Source organism: Dama dama, chromosome 11 (genome assembly GCF_033118175.1).
Source record: "Dama dama isolate Ldn47 chromosome 11, ASM3311817v1, whole genome shotgun sequence".
NCBI lineage: Eukaryota > Metazoa > Chordata > Mammalia > Artiodactyla > Cervidae > Dama > Dama dama.
In genome coordinates, this window is record NC_083691.1 from 54,767,080 (window position 1) to 54,789,263 (window position 22,184).

The 22,184-nt window shown below is 39.5% G+C and overlaps 1 protein-coding gene across 1 annotated transcript in view; it reads left to right on the forward strand.

Annotated features, from left to right (window-relative positions):
- The window catches only part of KCMF1 (potassium channel modulatory factor 1), a 79,657-nt gene that overhangs the window by 39,450 nt on the left and 18,023 nt on the right, over positions 1-22,184 (forward strand). Inside the window, exons 2-3 of the mRNA XM_061155240.1 lie at positions 6,991-7,158; positions 11,875-12,014. Of these exons, the coding sequence (XP_061011223.1) occupies positions 6,991-7,158; positions 11,875-12,014 (308 nt within the window). The remainder of the gene's footprint in view (positions 1-6,990; positions 7,159-11,874; positions 12,015-22,184) is intronic.

A 22,184-nucleotide genomic window follows, 5' to 3' on the forward strand; every position in this document is an offset into this window, starting at 1 on the left:
TGTCCACAGTTGCCTTAAGCTTTTTAACATTAAATAACTATTAGCCCTTCAAGGAACTGGGGTTCAGGCTTCCCTGGTGGCTCAGTGGTAAAGAATCCACCTGCCAACACAGGAGACACGGGTTCGGTCCTTGATCCAGGAGGATCCCGCACACTGTGGAGCAGCTAAGCCCGTGTGCCACAACTGTTGCGCTTGTGCTCTAGAGCCTGGGAGCTGCGACTCCAAAGCCTGTGCAGGGAGAGCCCGTACTCCACAGCACGAGAGGCCACTGCAGGGAGAGCCCGTGCGCTGCAACTAAAGCCTGCTCAGCAACGCAGACTCAGTACCGCCCCCAAGACACAAACAAAAACCACCATTAAAGAAATGGAATTCTTTTTTTAAAAATTACTATTTTTGAGTCATTTTGAAATGTATGTTTTCTGGGAATTCCCTGGCAGTCCAGGGTTAGGAATTGGTGATTTCATTGCCATGGGCCTGAGTTCTATCACTGGTTGGGAAACTAAGATCCTCCAAGCCTCCTGCCCCATCCCACCCCCACCCCCAAAGTATATTTTTTAACTTCTTAAACACTGAAAGACATTTAACAACTTTTGTGATTCAAGATCACTATTTTAAACAAAAAATATATATTGCAGTCAGACTATTAAACGTTGTGTTAGGTAAATTCTCAGCAGGGTTTCTCACTATACAAGTAAAAGTAACTATAATTATCCGTGGTGGCAAGTATACTATATGGGATGTGTTTTGGTGATGAGTGTACTATGAATAAGAAGTCAGGGAAGTAAAAATATTTTCTCACATACAGTTTTCCATATATCCTGCTACTCCTTCTCATTGTAATAGCTCTGCCAATTTAACACTTCTAATTTGTCATCATAAGCTTTAGACAGTATCTGACTTGAGAGAAGATTCCATACCACCTCTCTCGATAGTAGCTCAGTTCAGTTCAGTTCAGTCGCTCAGTCGTGTCTGCCTCTTTGCAACCCCATGCACTACAGCACGCCAGGCTGATAGTAGCTCGGAGTCTCTAAAAAGCATGGAAGGGAAGCATGCATAGGCTTGCTACGGTTTCTCAGTAGCAATCCTATCTCCCTCTGCCCACACCTGTGATGACTGAACCTCATTTAGCTTAGAAAAGAACCCCAGATTTCTCACTCAGAACAGAATCTCTTTTAAGTATATTTGTCAGAATTCACTTTATAACACAGACTAGCAAAATTTGCTCCCTTCCTGTCTACCCCAGGTGCTTTCCTAACAGGGAAGACAAGCCAGCTCTTCAATGCACAGTTCCTTGGTTAATAACAGTGTTCTACCTGGTCCCAGGAGGCTCAGGAAATCTGAAACAGAACATAATGTGGCATATGTAGAATGATGAGTTCCTTGATAGGAAGAATGAAATTGCTTCTGGTGATATTGATAAGAAATATTTACAATGCTGAAAACCAAAATTCCTATAGAAAAAGTATCATGTTATAATAGAAACAAGAGTTCAAATGTTGTCAAATAAAATATCACCTTAAGAGCCAAGGCTGTAGGACCACTACAGTGAGGTCTCCTGGATTTAAAAAATGTTAGGTTTCATTTGCTCTATGCAATATGCATGCATGCTGACTCCCTTTGGTCATGTCCAACTCTTTGGGACCCCCATGGACCGTAGCCTGCCAAGGTCCTCTGTCCATGGGATTCCCAGGCAAGAATACTAGACTTGCCCTCCTCCAGGGGATCTTCCCAACCCAGGAATCAAAGTCATGTCTCTTATGTCTCCTGCACAGACAGAAGGGTTCTTTACTATTAGCGCCACCTGGGAAGCCCTTGTGTTAGATGGGACACTCCAAAAAGTTAGTGTTCAAACCTGAGCTTACCTTTCTGGCATCCTAAAGAGGTGTAGCTTTGTTCAGGCTACATTTTATTTGACCAAGTTATTATATCCTGTTAAATTAAACTTTCATTTGTGAACCTAAATAGGTACTTACCCTCTTCAGTATCTTCAGTGTTGTGCATCGTCGTGCTTGGAGGCTGCTTTGAATAGGCAAATTTTACAGTAGTCCATGTTTTTGCTCATCATCCTTTCAGTGAGCTTTCTTTGTCCACACTGTTAATCCTTTTTTACTTCTTTTTCTCCATGGCATGTATCTTCTAACTTGTTTTATAACTTAGTTTGATTTTATGCCTGTCTTCACCCACTGTTTTAGGCTGTCATTCATTATTCTTTTTCTTTTTTTAAAATATTTATTTTGGCTGCACTGTGTCTCCTTTACAGCTCGCAGAATCTCCCTTGTGGCAAGCAGGCATCTTAGTTGGGACATGCCAGATCTAGTTCCCTGACCAGGAATGAACCAGATTCCCTGCATTGGGAGGCTGGAGTCTTACCCACTGGACCACCAGGGAAGTCCCCATTATCTTTTAATTCATTCCGTAAAGGACTGTCTGATGGGCCTTTGGGTTGTTAAAAGCCTTTTTATTCAATTACAAAAACCACTGTAAAAATTCTTTTACATTCTTCTGATGCTCCTGGGCAAAAGATGCCCCAGAGAATTGATTTGAATTGAATTGCAGAGACATAGTAATTGTACATGTTTAACTTGACTAGAATGTGAACAAAATTTGCAAAATGGTTTTGCTGATACATGTCCCCATCAGTAGCATCGAAGCCTGTCTGTTGCTCCTTGTCTTCACTAGCACTTGACTATCAAGAGGCTTCTAGGATTTTGCACAGTCAGTCGATGTAAAATAATGGCTCATGGTGTTTTAATTTGCACTTATTTGATGACTAATGAGATTGAGCGTCGTTTCGTGTATCTATTGGTCAATTTTGTTTGCTCTTCTTTATAGTGCCTATTGAAGTCTTTGCCCATTTTCCTATTGGATGTTGGTCATTTTCTCCCTGATATATTTGAGTTCCTCAATGTATCCTGTATACCTAACTCTTGTCTGTCATGTATGTTGCATTTATCACCAGATTCTGGGCCTTGTCTTTTCCATCACTCTAGGATATTAAAACTGAAGGAAAAGTCATAATTTTAATGTGGTTGAGTTTATTGGGCTGTGTGTGTGTGTGTGTGTGTGTGTGTGTGTGTGTGTGTGTGTGTTAAGAAAATGGTTTCCTACTCTGAGTTTATAAAAATATTCCCCTATATTGTCTTCAGAGATTTTTCTCACTTCCCTTTCACACTTGTCTTTAAACTATCTGGAATTGATACCTGTGTGTGGAACCTGTGGGTGAGATCCAACTCTATTGTCCCCATATATGGCAAGGAGATCACCTGTCTTAGTACCATTTACTGTCTACTCCCTCTTTTCCCTACTGATCTCTAGTGACCTTACTGTTGTGACACACATTTCAACATGTGTGCATCTGTTTGTGTGTTAGTCACTCAGTCACATCCAACTCTGCGACCCCTTGGACTGTAGCCCGTCAGGCTCCTCTGTCCATGGGATTTTCCAGGCAAGAATACTGGTTCAGTTCAGTTCAGTCACTCAGTCATGTCCAACTCTTTGCGACCCCACAGACTGCAGCACACCAGGCTTCCCTGTCTATTACCAACTCCTGGAGCTTGCTCAAACTTATGTCCATTGAGTCAGTGATGCCATCCAGCCATCTCATCCTCTGTTGTCCCCTTCTCCTCCCACCTTTAATCTTTCCCAGCATCATGGTCTCTTCCAATCAGTCAGCTTTCGCATCAGGTGGCCAAAGTATTGGAGTTTCAGATTCGGCATCAGTCCTTCCAATGAGTATTCAGGACTGATTACCTTTAGGATTGACTGGTTCATAGGAAGCATCACTACAAACAAAGCTAGTGGAGGTGATAGAATTCCAGTTGAGCCATTTTAAATCCTAAAAGATGATGCTGTGAGAGTGCTGCACTCAGTATGCCAGCAAATTTGGAAAACTCGCAATGGCCACAGGACTGGAAAAGGTCAGTTTTCATTTCAATCCCAAAGAAAGGCAATGCCAAAGAATGTTCAAACTACCTCACAATTGCACTCATCTCGCATGCTAGCAAAGTAATGCTCAAAATTCTCTAAGCCAGGATTCAACAATACGTGAACTGTGAACTTCCAGATGTTCAAGCTGGATTAGAAAAGGCAGAGGAACCAGAGATCAAATTGCCAACATCTGCTGGGTCATCGTAAAAGCAAGAGAGTTCCAGAAAAGCATCTACTTCTGCTTTATTGACTATGCCAAAGCCTTTGGCTGTGTGGATCACAACAAACTGGAAAATTCTTCAAGAGGTGGGAATACCAGACCACCTGACCTGCCTCCTGAGAAATCTGTATGCAGGTCAAGAAGTAACAGTTAGAACTGGACATGGAACAACAGACCAGTTCCAAATTGGGAAAGGGGTACATCAAGGGTGTATACTGTCACCTTGCTTATTCAACTTATATGCAGAGTGCATCATGCGAAATGCCAGGCTGGATGAAGCACAAGCTGGAATCAAGATTGCCGGGAGAAATGTCAATAACCTCAGATATGCAGATGACACCACCCTTATGACAGAAAGTGAAGAAGAACTAAAGAGCCTCTTGATGAAGCTGAAAGAGGAGAGTGAAAAAGTTGGCTTAAAACTCAACATTCAGACAACTAAAATCATGGCATCCAGTCCCATCATTTCATGGCAAATAGACGGGGAAACAATGGAAACAGTGACAGACTTTATTTTCTTGGGCTCCAAAATCACTGCAGATAATGACTGCAGCCATGAAATTAAAAGACACTTACTCCTTGGAAGAAAACCTAAGACCAACGTAGACAGCATATTAAAAAACAGATGTTACTTTGCCAACAAAAAGGTCCGTCTAGTCAAAGCGTAGTTTTTTCAGTAGTCATGTATGGATGTGAGAGTTGGACCATAAAGAAAGCTGAATGCCGAAGAATTAATGCTTTTGAACTGTGGTGTTGGAGAAGACTCTTGAGAGTCTCTTGGACTTCGGGAAAATCCAACCAGTCAATCCTAAAGAATACTGGAGTGGATTGCCATTCCCTTCTCCAGGGGATTTTCCCTACCCAGGGATCAAATCTGGGTCTCCTGCATTGCAGGCAGATTCTTTACCATCTGAGCACCAGTTTAGGGGCTTTCGGTTCTGTTGCTTTGGTTAGTTTGTCTGTCTCTAAGCCAGTATCCTACTATCTAAATTACTGTAGCTGTGTTAAGTAAATCCCTCCATCTTGTTACCCTTCACGAATGTCTTGGCTATTTTTGACCCTTTGCAAATTGTGTAAAGATTTGAGTCAGCTTATTATGTTCCACAAAAAATTCTTTTGTGTTTGTTTTTTTTATTAGAATTGTATTAAATCCACCGATCAGTTTGGGGAGAATTGATATTTTATTATGTTGAACCTTCTAGTCAGTGAACCTGGTGTTTTTATTTTTTTAAAGCTATTTAATGTCTTTGAACACATTTTTACTAATTTATTTCATAAAGGGCTGCATATCTTTGGTTAGGTTTATTCATAGGCACTTTTCAGGAATACTACTGCAAATGATGTAATTTTTTTATTGTGATAAAATATGCACAACATAAAATCTGTCATTTTAACCCTTTAGCATACAGTTCAGTGAGTGGAATTAATGCATTCACATTGTTGTGCAACTATCAGCACTATCCATCTCCAGAATCTTTGCATTATCCCACGCTGAAACCCATTAAACAGCACTCCTTCTCTCCCCTTCCACCCAGTCTCTGCTAACCACTGTTCTGCCCTGGGTTTGGGAGGGGCTTGTTTTGTTCCTTGTGAATTTGACTAATCTGGGTACTTCATATGGGAGGAGGACATGGCAACCCACTCCAGTACTGTTGCCTGGAGAAGTCCATGAACAGAGAAGCCTGGCGTGCTAGAGTCCACGGGGTTGCAAAGAGTCAGACAGGACGGAAGCAACTTAGCACACAGCACGTGAATGCCTCATATAAGTCGACTCAGATGGCAGTTTTAAAATATACTTGTCTTTTTGGAATGAAAAATCAATCAGTATTTTATTAAATTGGTGTTTATGTTTGGCTACCTTGCTTAAAATACTTAATTCTAATAATTTAGCAGGAGTTTTCTACATAAACAGGCATATCACATGTAAATAAAAGGCTTTCTTGCTATTATACCTGCCCATTAAGTTTCAAATTTTGCATATCGAGATATTTGGTTCATTTTCAAATATGTTGGTTGCCTCTTCTTTTTAAGCTCCTCTTTTATTGTTTTGAGCTAGTGTTTCATATTCAGTTCTGCTGTCAACTCTGCCATTCTGATTCTGCTGCTTGTTCTTACAAACTTCTTTCTGGTGGTATCTAAGTTTTTGTTGGTATTTTGTGCATGAACTGTCATTCCTTGAAATTTTATTTCTGTCCGATGCTTGGTGCCAGTGCTTATTTAGAACTACTCTAAATTCTTAACCTGAGAACCATTTGGAAGTCTGAATTTGGATTTTTCACTTACGTGAAATCGGGACTGGTTTGTACTGATAGTTATAACTTTTCAGGGTGGTGGTGGTGGTGGTGTTTTGTGCAGAGGGGATTTCAGGGGGCAAGTTTTGTAATCCTCTAAGGATTGCTAGCTTACACGTATAGTGAGGGTGTATCAGGGTCTCACCTTTATGAGAAATTGCCTGTTCAGACCCCACCATGTCAGACCTGGCAGGTCTTTGCTACCTGGGCTTTGTCCTGCAGTGCTGTGAACATGTAAGCCCAGGCTTTCCCACGTAGTTGCCCACCTCCCTGAGTGAGACCAGCTACTCACTCCTCTTTCACTTGACTGTTGCCCTCTTGCTAGTTCATCAAAACATTTTAAAAGTTTTCTTACATTTTGTTAAACATTTTAAGTTACTTCCATGAGAAGAGTAAATTCAGGGAACAGAAATTCATATCTGATTTTACATTGTTGTTTTCAGTCATTTTGGAAAAGAAATCTGGGGTTATATGTGCATCTTTTTATTTATAAAAATGAAATGAAGAGTGGCCTTTTACAGCTCCTAATTAATGATATTTCTTTTTTTATAGGTGTCAGCTGTGATGCATGTTTAAAAGGAAATTTTCGAGGTCGCAGATACAAGTGTTTAATTTGCTACGATTACGATCTTTGTGCATCTTGTTATGAAAGTGGTGCAACAACAACAAGGCATACAACTGACCACCCAATGCAGTGCATATTAACAAGGGTAGATTTTGGTACGTATTTAAAATTTTAGTGAATTATTTAGAACTTTGTGTACGTGTATGAGGAAGTAAAGGCAAAATGTTCTAAAACTATCCCCATTGCATAATGAGGCTCCAAATTCATTAAAAATAACACATCTTACTTTTTATTCTAAGTAATTTTTTCTCTTACAGTTTGCTTATGAAAGCCATTCACGAATAAATACAGCTGGCAAAGTGTGAAATGAAAGAGTGCCTCGGTAAAGCACGAGTGAAGTTTAAATTGACTGTTCTTGCTAACAGTACAGAAATCTTCGTGCTGTAGTTATCAAGAAGCAGATTATTTGTACAGTTGATTAGAAGGCACTGTCAGTGCATAAGAAAACCTTTAAATGTTTCACGCTATAATTTCTTACCTAGTCAACACTTGTTATTATCTGTCTGACTATAGACATCTTAGTGGATGTGAAGTGGTAGTGTCTCGTGGTTTTGATTTGCATTTCTCTGATGGCCAGTGATGATGCTGACCGTCTTTTCTAGTGCTGGTCAGCCACCCACATATCTGCTTTGGAAAGATGTCTGTTCCAATCCTTTGCCCATTTTTTAATTGGGTAATACGTCTTTTATTATTGAGTTTTCATAGTACTTTGTGTATTCTGTATATAAGTTCCTTACAGGTGAATGATTTGCAGAAATTTTCTCCCTTTCTTTGGGTCGTCTTTTCACTTTCTTGATTAAATGTTTTGAAGCACATAAGTTTTGATTTTGATAATGTCAAGTTTATCTGTTTTTTAACTTTGTTGTGCTTCTAATGTCATATATATAGGAAACCATCACCTAATCCAAGATCATGAAGATGTAAAAATATGTTGTAAAAATATGTTTTCCTCTAAGGTTTTATAATTTTAGTATCGACATTTAGATCTTTGATCCATTTTGATTGAATTTTTGTGTGGCAATCTTGATTCCAGCTTGTGCTTCATCCAGCCTGGCATTTCGCATGATGCACTCTGCATATAAGTTGAATAAGCAAGGTGACAGTATACACCCTTGATGTACCCCTTTCCCAATTTGGAACTGGTCTGTTGTTCCATGTCCAGTTCTAACTGTTACTTCTTGACCTGCATACAGATTTCTCAGGAGGCAGGTCAGGTGGTCTGGTATTCCCACCTCTTGAAGAATTTTCCACAGTTTGTTGTGATCCACACAGCCAAAGGCTTTGGCATAGTCAATAAAGCAGAAGTAGATGCTTTTCTGGAACTCTCTTGCTTTTACGATGACCCAGCAGATGTTGGCAATTTGATCTCTGGTTCCTCTGCCTTTTCTAATCCAGCTTGAACATCTGGAAGTTCACAGTTCACGTATTGTTGAATCCTGGCTTAGAGAATTTTGAGCATTACTTTGCTAGCATGCGAGATGAGTGCAATTGTGAGGTAGTTTGAACATTCTTTGGCATTGCCTTTCTTTGGGATTGAAATGAAAACTGACCTTTTCCAGTCCTGTGGCCATTGCGAGTTTTCCAAATTTGCTGGCATACTGAGTGCAGCACTCTCACAGCATCATCTTTTAGGATTTAAAATGGCTCAACTGGAATTCTATCACCTCCACTAGCTTTGTTTGTAGGGATGCTTCGTAAGGCCCACTTGACTTCGCATTCCAGGATGTCTGGCTCTAGGTGTTGATCACACCATCATGGTTATCTGGATCATGAAGCTCTTTTTAATATAATTCTTCTGTGTATTCTTACCATCTCTTCTTAGTATCTTCTGCTTTTGTTAGATCCATACCATTTCTGTCCTTAATTGTGCCTGGTGGCTCAGATGGTAAGCATCTGCCTACAATGCAGGAGACCCGGATTTAATCCCTGGGTCGAGAAGATCTCCTGGGGAAGGAAATGGCAGCCCACTCCAGTATTCTTGCCTGGAAAATCCCATGGACAGAGGAGCCTGGTGGGCTAAAGTCCATGGGGTCGCAGAGAGTCGGACACTCTGAGCAGCTTCACTTTCACTTGCATGAAATGTTCCCTTGGTATCTCTAAATTTCTTAAAGAGATCTCTAGTCTTTCCCATTCTGTTATTTTCCTCTATTTCTTTGCATTGATCACTGAGGAAGGCTTTCCTTTCTCTCCTTGCTATTCTTTAGAACTCTGCAATCAGATAGGTATATCTTTCCTTTTCTCCTTTGCCTTTCGCTTCTCTTCTTTTCTCAGCTATTTGTAAGGCCTCCTCAGACAACCATTTTGCCTTTTTGCATTTTTTTTTCCTAGGGAATGGTCTTGATTACTGCCTCTTGTACACTGTCATGAATTTCCGTCCATAATTCTTCAGGCACTCTGTCTATCAGATCTAATCCCTTGAATCTATTCGTCACTTCCAGTGTATAATCGTAAGGGATTTGATTTAGGTCATACCTGAGTGATCTAGTGGTTTTCCGTACTTTCTTCAATTTAAGTCTGAATTTGGCAATAAGGAGTTCATGATCTGAGCCACAGTCAGCTCCCTGTCTTGTTTTTGCTGTATATAGACAAGAAGCTGTATAGAGCTTCTCCATCTTTGGCAGCAAAGAATATAATCAATTTGATTTCGGTATTGACCACCTGGTGATGTCCATGTGTAGAGTCTTCTCTTATGATGTTGCTGGAAGACGGATCATAGTTATATGCTGTTGTATGGTGATCATAGTTAACAATATTGTGTACTGGAAATTTTTGAAGAGGATAGATCTCAAATCTTCTCAACACATATAAATACATACACAATGGTAACTGTGAAGAGGTGATAGAAATGTTAATTAGCTTGATTGTGGTAATCTTTTCACAGTATATACATATGTCAAAACATTGTTGTATACCATAAATATATACAGTTTTATTTGTCAAAGTATATCAGTAAAGCTGTTAGAAAAGAATCAATTGACCCTAAATGTCACTTTTAATTTCTGGACTCTCAGTCTGTTCCCTTGATTTGTATGTCTGCATGCTAATACTAATGTGTCTCAGTTACATAGTAAGCTTTGGAATCATAAATTATGAGTCTTCCAACTTTGTTCATTTTCAGGCTTACTGTGGGTATTGTCAATTCCTTGAATTTTTTGTGAATTTTAGAATTGGCTTGTCAAATTTATGCAAAGAAACCAACTGGGATTTTGATAGGAATTGTTTTGTATCTGTAGATCAGTTTGGTAGTAAGTCTGCTACCCTGTAATGCAGGATGTCTTTCTGTTTATTTAGGTCATCTTTCGTTTCTTTCAACGAAAGTTTATAGTTATCAAAGGATAAGTTTTACACTTCTGCTGTTAAATGTATTTCTAAATGTTTTATTCTTTTTGCAACTGTAAATGGAATTTAAAAAAATTTTTCTTTTGGATTGCCACTCCAAGTTACAGAGAAACAATTTGTTTCTGTCATAGATCTTTTATTAAAAAAAAAAAAAAAAAACTAACAGAAGTTTGGTAACATGTCTACCTTCTGTATACATGGGTGATGCCCAGGAAAACAGTAACTCCCTGAAATGGCCCAAGCCTTCATCTTAAATACCATCTTTAGCTAAAGACAAAAGAAGATTTGGGGAAGCTGGGTGGGGAGAAGGCCAGTTATAGGAGGTAAACAAGGGTAACTTTGTTTTGCAGAGTTAAGTTGTTACATAAATTCAAATCTTTGCCTCTCCTTTGATAGCCGTTTCTAGAGGTTTAGCGCTGAACCTCTTCTCTTCCTGGTATGGAAAGGTAACTTCTCAGCTTTCAGAGCTTCTCCTGTGTCTGCTGCTTTGTTTTGTTTTTATTTTTATTAAAGTATAGTTGATTTACTGTGTTGTGTTAGTTTCAGGTGTACATTGATGTAAATCAGTTATGCGTATGCGTATGTTCACTCTTGTAGATTCTTTTCCCATATAGGTCATTACAGAGTATTGAGTAGAGTTCCCTGTGCTATACAGTAGGTCCTTATTAGTTATCTATTTTATATACAGTAGCATGTATATTAATCCTACTCTTCCAGTCCCTTCTCCCCAGGTATAGATCTTGTATCCTGTAATGTCACTGAGCTCATTTATGAGTTCTGCTAGTTTTTTAGTGGATTCATTAGGATTTTCTCTATACAGGATCCTGTCATCTGCTAATAGAGAGTTTTACTTCTTTCTTTCCATCTGGATGCCTTTCATTTCATCTTCTTGCCTACTGTGATTAGATTCTCCACTAAAATATTTAAGTACATTTATCTTCTCCTACCCCAGATTCACCTGACACATCTTATACATATAATAAATGGTCAATCGATACGTAATGGGTTTAAGTATTTTTAAGGTAGTCAAAATCTCCCAAAAAATGAAGAAATCTGTCATATAATAAACACTTTCTTTCATTTTTTCTCCTCACAGAAATGATCCTGTCCTCTTAAATTAGGTATTTGTTTCCTGTTAAATAATGAGATGTTTGTAATGAAGTGATACACTAAAAAAATAGGTGTATGTGGTCATCATGTCTGACTCTTTGCGATCCCATGGACGGTAGCCTGTCAGGCTTCTCTGTCCATGGGATTTTTCAGGCAAGAATACTGGAGTGGGTTGATATCTCCGTTTCCAAGGGATCTTCCTGACTCAGGGATTGAACCCAGGGAGAATCCTAAGGGCAGAGGAGCCTGGTGGGCTATAGTCAGTGTGGTTGCAAAAGCATCAGATATGACTGAGCTACATTTTTCTGTATTTTTTAAAAATTGGTAATTATTTCTCAATGCAGTTCCGCTCTGTTTTTCAGATTTGTACTATGGTGGGGAAGCTTTCTCCGTAGAGCAGCCACAGTCTTTTACTTGTCCCTATTGTGGAAAAATGGGCTATACGGAGACATCTCTTCAAGAACATGTTACTTCTGAACACGCAGAAACATCAACAGAAGTGGTAAGTGAAGCAGCCTTGTGTCTAAATCATCTGGTAAAGTACATTATTTCTAACACAAGATAGAGCCCTGTCACTGTGTTCTGCCTCCTTCTAAGTGTACTGATAACTGTTTGCATGATAATTGTTAAAATTATCTCTTAACGGCAACTTTTACACATCCTGGGAAGCTGCATGTGTACAAGATGGTGCCCCCTTCTTGTCCCCACTAGCCTTTCTTTCCCTGTTGCTGCTAAAAGCACAGTGTGGCATCTTAACCAAGTTCAGGAGCCTTTAGTAAACGCTTGGTGAAAAGGCTTAAAACACCCCGACTTGAAACACACCTCTCTCTCTCTCTCTTTTTTAAATTTACTTATTTATTTATTTATGGCTGTGTTGTGTCTTTGTGGCTGTGTGGGCCTGTCTCTAGTTGCAGCGAGCAGGGGCTACTCTCTAGTTGGGGGTGCTTGGACTTCTCAGTGCAGTGGCTTCTCTTGCTGTGGAGCATGGGCTCAAGGGCTCGCAGGCTTCAGCAGTTGGCAGCTCCTGGGCTCTAGAGCACAGAGCCAGTAGTGGTGGAGCACGGGCTTAGTTGCTCCATGGCATTTGGGATTTCCCGGTCCAGGGGTCAAACCCGTGTCTCCTGCATTGGCAGGTGGATTCTTTACCACTGAGTCACCAGGGAAGCCCAGCACATTGCTTTTTATAGTATTCTTGCTACCTGGTTGATTTCTCTTCTGAAAGGAAACATTCATAAGGATATTTTAAAATCTTTAGTCACATATTAAGTAGTAATCCACTGTCACATCTCACTGTAACATATCATTGACCTTACTTGGTTTTCATCAGACCATATCTCTTGCTTCATAGGTCAAAGCTTTGAGCCCTTAGAAATTCCTCCTACTTTGATCTTTGCCAGTGGCCAGGGACTCAGAATAACACACCGAGTCTTGCCTTGAAAACATTGTAGATATTTTACCTAACATCTGAGTCAGCATATTTGCAACTTTAAGAAATGATGTGTCACCCCCAAAGAGTCTGCTTCCCTCATTTCCCGTTGGTACTAGTAGATAGAGTGAGCCAGGAGAGCTGGGCGTATAGGATGGGACTTGGAGAGCTTGGGCATAAACAGCCCTACACTGCTCCAGTGCAGAAGCCCCTGAATGTACTCAGAGCACATTAAGGAAAGTTAAAGGCAGAACCAGATGTTTGAGGTCAGCCAGAGCCCCTCTGGGTTGTAGAGTCCCTGCTTAGCCACTGTCGTATTCCATCTCTGCTATAGCCCTGCTGTTATAGCTGTGAGGTTCACTCTTATTGCCACGTACACTGTTAATTTGATGTTAAAGTCGTTATAAGGTTTATAGTCCAAACAGTTGGTAAATTTCCATTATGTAGTTCTCAAATCAAATTTTACTAACAGCTCATAAGTGCTCTCATCTACACCTTGCGGAACCTTAGAACACTATTGTCACATTTGACTTAATTTGTTCTTTTTATTCTGCTAAGGTGATTTTGCTTCCTTCTGGAACAGTCCTAGATAACAGTGGGAAGAATGATGATTTGACTGCGTGTCTACCCTGGTTGCATGGAAAAGTTGGAATAATTTCTCTTTGGTTTAAATTCTGTTATGTTTGAATATTTATTTACCATAATAAGGCAGGGTTTCCCAGTTGTAAACCAGGCATTCTTAAAGTCATTGTATTAGCCAATAGACCCTAGTATAGTACTGTACTTTCATCACCCCACTGGGGCAGGACAGTGTGTCCATTTTCCATGTCTAAAATTGGAAGTCCAATGAAAATTCAAGTCCCTTCCATGAGTGAAAAACTAATTGTTCATTTTTTAAAATGAGCATTAACCACCAGCAGCCTTGCCTTTATTTTTCCAGAAAGTAAATATAATTTATTTATAGTCTTTTGTACCTACCTGATACATGTAGTTTGAAAATTAAATACCATCTACACAATGGTTTTGTGGTCTGTCTCTCAGAAGTTGTATTCAATTATATACCTTGCTTTAGTTCCCCAACTTTGGGAACATAGCTCAAGGCAGTGGCCATACTATTTCTTTCATATTCGTATATGTGGAATACTTTAAGGATTTCTCCCTCCTCATCAGCTCTTAGTCTGCATGAACACTGCATCTACCTCTGTTCCCATTCATAGAATACCAGACATTTCAAAGTGAAAAGTAGCAAGCAAACAAGAATCTTTGGTACGAGCGTGCTTGATTCTTTGAACCAAGTAGGTCGTGTCCCGGATCCAGGGCTGCATTCAGCAGGTGTACCACATGTGGCATGCTGCCGGGGGTCTGTGCTTAGGGATCACCGCTGATAACATGCCAGTTAAGTATTTTGAATGCCTCTAGGTATATATGTAAAACATGTGATGTATTACAGTTATATGTAAATATCCACCTGATTTTACTGTGTCCCTCTCAACACCCTCCCTCCCTCTGTTCTGCCAAGTCATGGTAAATCAAACATTTTTGAATTCTGGAGTTCAGTAGTGACTCATATCATTCTGGTAGGTAAGGAATTAAGAGTCACATAATAACTATCTCCTTTTCTCTTCCTACTTATATTTTTCTTTCTAAATGCTTAATGTGCTGTCCTTCTTTGCCCCTGCATTTACTGCACCTATCCTCTGCACCACCAGCTTGTACTGTCCTCTGGGACCTCACTTCTCTAACCATCACCCCTTTGAAACGTTTAGGGGCAGGAGGGTATATCACTGCAAATGTTACTGTCATCATTAGTGAGTGTTCGCTGATACCTGGCATAGCTAATACAAAAGTCTGTGGAAGGTTAATAGCTTTGTGGTCCTTCTCTGTATTTTTGCCTCTTTTTTTTCAACTTGGGACTCTAAGGCCCTCACCTAAGATTCGCCTCCCTTCTTAAGGTTAGTTTCTGATTACTTGAGCTTTTGCTGTGAGGATATGGAGGATTCTTCAAAACTAGGTATCATGAAAAACAACACGTGACATAGAATGCATAGTGAAGGTGATTAAAATTTTACAGGCGAATTGGGTATAATCTCAAAAGTCTTTTTATAAACACCAAATCTGATAAACAGTGTGATTTTTGAAATTAAGTGCAAGTTCTTAAAAACCCTAATAATTATGAAATCAAGTAGATTGGGACAACCAACTAGTTATTGGTTGTGGGAAGAGGTAAAAATGGAAGTAGTATGTAATTATCAAAATCTATCAGCTGGTAGTAGAAGTGAGCACTAGAGGGCAAATGGGATTGCAAACATGAAGGATCTGCTGAGGAGGTGGCCAAGGAGTGTGGAAGAAACATGGTAGGAAAGCCTTGAACATAAAAACGTTAAGTGTGACTCCTGATAGTTTTCTTAAGTCTCACATTTGCTGACTAGCACTGCAGCTTGTTAGAAAGCCTTCAGGGATTTTTACTGTTGTTTTTTAAGTGAAATGTAACTTTACCTCTCATTAATGATACATAATTAATCTTTCAGTTCTTTGTTTAATAAATTCTTGCAATTTTATACTAAGAATGTTACATTTTAAAAGGTAGAAGCACTTTTGGGTTCACCAAAGTTTTCTTCTCACTTCTAGAAATCTGTGTTGCAGTATATTAACGCTGTTCATAGTCGCATCAGTTCTCTAGTATTCCCTGCTGCAAGCTTTTCACATTCTGATTTTCATTTGCTTTACTCTTTGTTTTCTTCATCTCCAGAAAGGAGCATAGGGCAGTCTCCTGCTTTGAGGTGCTCTTCATGCATGGAAGTGATACAGTCCCTCCCTTTTTAGTGAAGACCTATGTGTTTTTGTAATAATAGAATGGTTTTACTGTGTTCCATTTATACCAATTAGATAAAAAAGTAAAAATCAGAGAAAAAGAATGATTTTAGAAATTTTCCATAATCAGACTTTAGACAATTTTATTCTTCTGGAGAAACATAATGACATAAAAGGTCTTTTAAATCTTTTTTTAGTGAGTCAGAATAATCTGTTTTAGCTGATAATTTATTTAATATTTAGACAATTGAATGTCAATTAAAAGGAATCATAGAGCACAGAATAGAAATTATCCTCATTAATGTGGCATTTTGTGTATAAACAGTTAGATGCATTTGATTCCTAAATTAAACAGGCAGGAAAATATTAGATGAAATAAACTGCAAACCGAAATAATGTGACAGATATGGTTTATACATCAGGGCTGTGAGAAGTTACATATTTTTTAGTTGCATATGGGACTTTTAAATTTTGACCATCAATGTAGTATCTGTATTTCATTGAAAGACCATTTTAATATGTAGATACATAGAGCTGATAACTTCCCAACACAAGTATTTCCTTATTAGAAGCAGTAATAGTGATGTAAGCCATAATTTTTACAAATCTGCGGATACAATCTTGTACGTTTTCTTAAATATTATAATTGACTATTTACTCTTATAAGCAGGTAATCAAGAAAAATAAGCATTTAAAAGCCTAATACACTTTGTTTTAAAAATAGGCTTTGACTGACTGTTTCTGCTTTTCTGTGAACTAACAGTGATATTTTACTGAATTAACATAGGACTTGAAAATACCTCTGCTGCAGGCAACTATCTTGCTGCTGCTCAACAGCACTTAGATAGATTACAGAAGACTGGTATTTGGTACTTTTGCCATTTGTGCTTTTCATTACTTTTGATGCAGAACACTTTCTATTTTATAAATCACTTTTTTCTGTCTCTAGTATTTGGCTAACTTTGCACATTTTTAATAATAGTTATTTTGAGCACATTTACTTGTTTAAAATCAGACAGTAGTAATATTCTTGCTTATTGAGGGTGGTATCTTTTTGCCTTTTCATACTGTTCATGGACTTCTTAAGGCAAAAAAATTGGAAAACTGCTCAGCAGTGGCCACAGGACTGGAAAAGGTTAGTTTTCATTCCAGTCCCAAAGAAGGGCAATGCCAAAGACTGTTCAGCTTACCACACAATTGCACTCATCTCACATGTTAGCAAAGTAATGCTTAAAATTCTGCAAGCTAGGCTTCAGCAGTACGTGAACCACAAACTCCCAGATGTTCAAGCTGGATTTAGAAAAGGCAGAGGAACCAGAAATCAAATTGCCAGCATCTGTTGGATCATCGAAAAAGCAAGAGAATTCCAGAAAAACATATACTTTTCTGCTTCATTGACTACGCTAAAGCCTTTGACTGTGTGGATCACAACAAATTATGACAATTCTTCAAGAGACAGGAATACCAGACCACCTTACCTGCCTCCTGAGAAATCTGTATGCAGGTCAAGAAGCAACAGTTAGAAATAGACATGGAACAATGGACTGGTTCCAAAAGGAGTACATCAAGGCTGTATATTATCACCCTACTTATTTATTTAACTTATATGCAGAGTATATCATGTGAAATGCTGGGCTGGATGAGGCACAAGCTGGAATCAAGAGTGCCAGGAGAAGTATCAATAACGTCAGATATGCAGATGACAGCAACCTTACGGTGAAAAGCAAAGAGGACCTGAAGAGCCTCTTGATGAAAGTGAAAGAGGAGAGTGAAAGGCTGGCTTAAAACTCGACATTCAAAAACGAAGATCATGGCATCTGGTCCCATCACTTCATGGCAAATAGTTGGGCAAATAGTGAAAACAGTGTCAGACTATTTTCTTGGGCTCCAAAATCGCTGCAGATGGTGACTGTAGCCATGAAATTAAAAGACGCCTGCTCCTTGGAAGAAAAGCTATGAGCAACCTAGACAGCATATTAAAAAGCAGAGACATTACTTTGCCAACAAAGGTCCATCTAGTCAAGACTCTGGTTTTGCCAGTAGTCATGTATGGATGTGAGAGTTGGACCATGAAGAAGACTGAGCGTCGCAGAACTGATGCTTTTGGACTGTGGAGGAGACTGTTGAGAGTCCATTGGACTGCAAGGAGATCAAACCAGCCAATCCTTAAGGAAATCAACCCTGAATATTCCCTGGAAGGACTGATGCTGAAGCTGAAAATCCAATACTTTGGCCACCTGATGCAAAGAACTGACTCATTGAAAAAGATCCTGATGCTGGGAAAGATTGAAGGCGGGAGGAGAAGGTGACGACAGAGGACCATATGGTTGGATGGAATCACCAACTCAATGGACATGAGTTTGAGCAAGCTCCAGGAGATGGTGAAGGACTAGAAGCCTGGTGTGCTGCCGTCCCTGGAGTCGCAGAGTCAGACACAACTGAGCGACTGGACAACAACAAAGGGTGATATAGCCATTGGTTTCCCAGTAGATTTTTGAGTTGATATTGATAGCAGGGAAGGAAATGATAGGAGGCGCATTGGGGATTCTAGGTTGTTCTAGGATAATTCTATTTATATGGGCGTCGTGATATTTTAAAAGATACTTCTATGAGAAATTAGTTCCTTTAGGTGATATGAAAACCAGAAGGGGAGTCATTTAAAATATTATGAGAATCAGATGATGATAGCTTTTCCAAGAAAGTGTCATGCCTAGTATTTCAGAGTATGTTGTTACTGTGGGTAGGTTTTTTTCACTCTGTACCTTCCTGTGTGTTGAAATAAACTCCCATAGGGGAGATGAGTAGGCTGTTTTCAGAATGGGAAAAGAACCCAGTATGAAGGGGAGGGCTGGGAAGAGAGCAGCGTGTGTAGAGACGTTAGTTTTGAGTTCTTTTTTTCTTTGGCCACTGGTTTGATTTCTTCTTTGTCCTGTGAAACACTGGTTTGTCTAGTTCAATGTCCAGACAGCTAATTTCAAGGTAGTGCATAGTAATGGAGCTTCTTTTCGCAAGGCTTGCAGAAAAATTTGTAGAAAGCATGGTATAAATTAAAGATTTATACATATATTTTTATATATATATATATTTTTATATATATATTTAAGTTAAAGATTATATGTCAGGAGCCCCCTGACAGCTGTTGGCAAATTGTAAGGTAGCTTGGAGGTTCCTTAAGCACTTTTCCACCTTGTCTCTTCTCCTCCTGGTGCCCCTTCTTTTCCCATTGTGCTCCTCAGGTTTAAAAAAAAAAGAAAACTGGTTAAGAAAATTATTTAAAGATGCCAATCTTGGTATTCACAGCTGAGGTGATTTTTTTCTAAGAAATCCTACCAGACTCAGCCTCACTTGACATCATTAAGCTTCTGTCATTGTCAGACTCTAACTTAAACTCATTATAAGCAATGTAAACCCTGACTAACTTCAGTTCAGTTCATTTCAGTTGCTCAGTCGTGTCTGACTCTGCGACCCCGTGAATCACAGCACACCAGGCCTCTCTTTCCATCACCATGTCTCAGAATCTACCCAAACCCACATCCATCGAGTTGGTGATGCCATCCTGCCATCTCATCCTCTGTCATCCCCTTCTCCTCCTGCCCCTAACCCCTCCCAGCATCAGGGTCTTTTCCAGTGAGTCAACTCTTTGCATGAGGTGGCCAAAGTGTTGGAGTTTCAGCTTCAGCATCAGTCCTTCAAATGAACACCCAGGACTGATCTCCTTTAGGATGGACTGGTTGGATCTCCTTGCAGTCCAAGGGATTCAAGAGTCTTCTCCAACACCACAGTTCAAAAGCATCAATTCTTCGGCACTCAGCTTTCTTCACCATCCAAATCTCACATCCCATACATGACTACTGGAAAAACCATAGCCTTGACTAGACAGACCTTGGTTGGCAAAGTAATGTCTCTGCTTTTAAATATGCTACCCAGGTTGGTCATAACTTTCCTTCCAAGGAGTAAGCATCTTTTAGTTTCATGGCTGCAGTCACCATCTGCAGTGATTTTGGAGCCCCAAAAAATTAGGTAGAGTCATTTGTGAGTTTTCACTAAAATTGTCTCTGACTTTGGGTCCAGCCTCCCTATACCTGTCCCCCTGTGGCTCGAAGGGGCTTACCAACACCACTTAACAACACGAGATGCCTCTTTCCTTTTCTTTCTCTAAGTCTGCAGGTGAAATACATAGCTTACCCCAGGATGGATGGAAACAGTAAAGCTTTGTTGTTGTTTAGTCGCTAAGTCATGTCTGACTCTGCAACCCCGTGGACTGTAGTCCACCAGGTTCCTCTCTCCAGGAATTTTCGAGGCAAGAATACTGAAATGGGTTGCCATTTCCTTCTCCAGGGATCTTCCCAACCCAGGGATCAAACTCAAGTCTCTTGCATGGGCAGGTGAATTCTTTATCACTGAGCCACCAAGGAAGCAACAATCAAGCTTACATTGGGGTTTTTCTTCTAAGTGTTCATGGACATAATTGCTCACATTCAGAGTGACCTGTGAACAGGATGAAGAAATGGAACTGCTCCAACCACTTTGGAATTATTTTTCATTATGGCTAAATTGATGTTTTTCCAAGTTTTATGAGTTCCCAACACATCAGTATACACGTAGAATTTAAATTTATGTCAGGAAACATGTTTGAAACCAAAACTTTAATTATTCAGTACTTTTAAACCATAGATAAAAATGTAAGGGAAAACTGAGATTTTTATGTTTAACAAAAACTCCCTAACATTCTCAATGCTGCTCTTTGGAAGCAGGCGACACATCGCTTCTCGGCCTTTTGGCTAAAATCAAGTGTGGAAGCAGGCGACAGTCTCAACCCAAGCGTTAAAATGGGAAAATGGAACTGAGGAGAAAAATAAATTCAGTATGAAGTAGCTCATACTTAATTATAAGTTAATTTGAGTGTTCCAGTGCAACAACAGAAAGTGAGATTATAATTGAGTTAAACAGTGTACTCCCTCAGCTCTTGAAAGAACCTGTATCTGTGTTGAACAGATGGCTAAGATGCACATAGCTACAAGCAAAATGCTTCTAGAGAAGGGCCCAAAGGTTTATTGCCCAAGTAGCACAGATTTTCCACTTTTTGTATCTTCTCAAAGCAAAACTTCACCCTTCAGTCTTATTTTCATTATATATGCAGTTTTGATAAGATAAACTACTTTTAACTTGGCAAGAGAGCCAAAACCCTGGAGTTACCAGTTAGCCTTAGCAATTGTTAGCTCAGTAGAATGTCAGTTCTGTTTTTTGTATGAGGATTAAAATGTAATGCATGTAAGGGGCTTTGTGTGTCATAGTTTTAAATTCTGATAGCTTCTTCGGGATCATCATTTTTCAGTAAAAGAAACTTTGTTAAAAACACCCCCCTGGGGACTTCCCTGGTGGTCCAGTGGTTAAGACTCTGTGCTCCCAATGAGGGAGCCAGAGTTCGATTCCTGGTTGGGAAACTAAATCCCACCTGCATCAGTGAAGATCCTGAACAGAACAATGAAGATCCTGCACAGCCAAATAAATAAAAACAGAAACACCCCCATTGTACTGCAGATGACCAGAAAATCTGCCTTACAGAATAAGCCTAGGTTATTTATAGAGGTGAATTTAAGAGCCCCTTAAAAAAGAAGACATGAATTGTGTCCCAGACGTGCTGCTCAGATGCTTAGTCGTGTCCGACTTTTTGCGACCCCGTGGATTGTAACCCGCCAGGCTCCTCTGTCCATGGGGACTCTCCAGGCAAAAATACTGGAGTGGATTGTCATGCTCTTCTCCAGGGGATCTTCCCAGCCCAGGGATCGAACCTTCATCTCTCACATCTCCTACATTGGCAGACGGATTCTTTACCACTATCACCACCTGGGAAGCCCCAGACATAAACTGTACCTAAATATTTACTCATATATATTTAATTAGTTAATCCATGTAGCAAAACTATACAGTATAACAAATATAACCAGTCAGAACTTCAACTTTACCCACTTATCTGGACTACGCAGCATAAGTTCTTTAACTTAACGGAAATTAGGACCCAGTTGAAAAGAGCAGCATAGAAAGAAGTGTGCTTATTGCGCTTCCAGGAATTGCCCCCATCTTAAACGACACACACAAGGCTTTACTTAAATGTTTTATTTGAATTTACTACATAATCTGTATCTATCTATATATATATATATATATATATATATATTGTTTTAAAAAAAGGAAGACCCACGCCAACTTTTAAAAGAGGCTATTTTTGTAAATGTCCTTTAGACACCTGGTTTGGAACTCAGAGCATGATAAGCATTTAAGTTGGCAGAACACATCAAGTGGTGAACTTTGTTTTTTGTTTTTTTCATGAAGTGAACTTTAATTTCAAAGCTAGCTTGGGAAGTCCTAAGTAACCTTATGCTAGAAAGTTAGTGTAGTATTAACACAGGAGAATTATGTGTTCTTTCTTGTCTT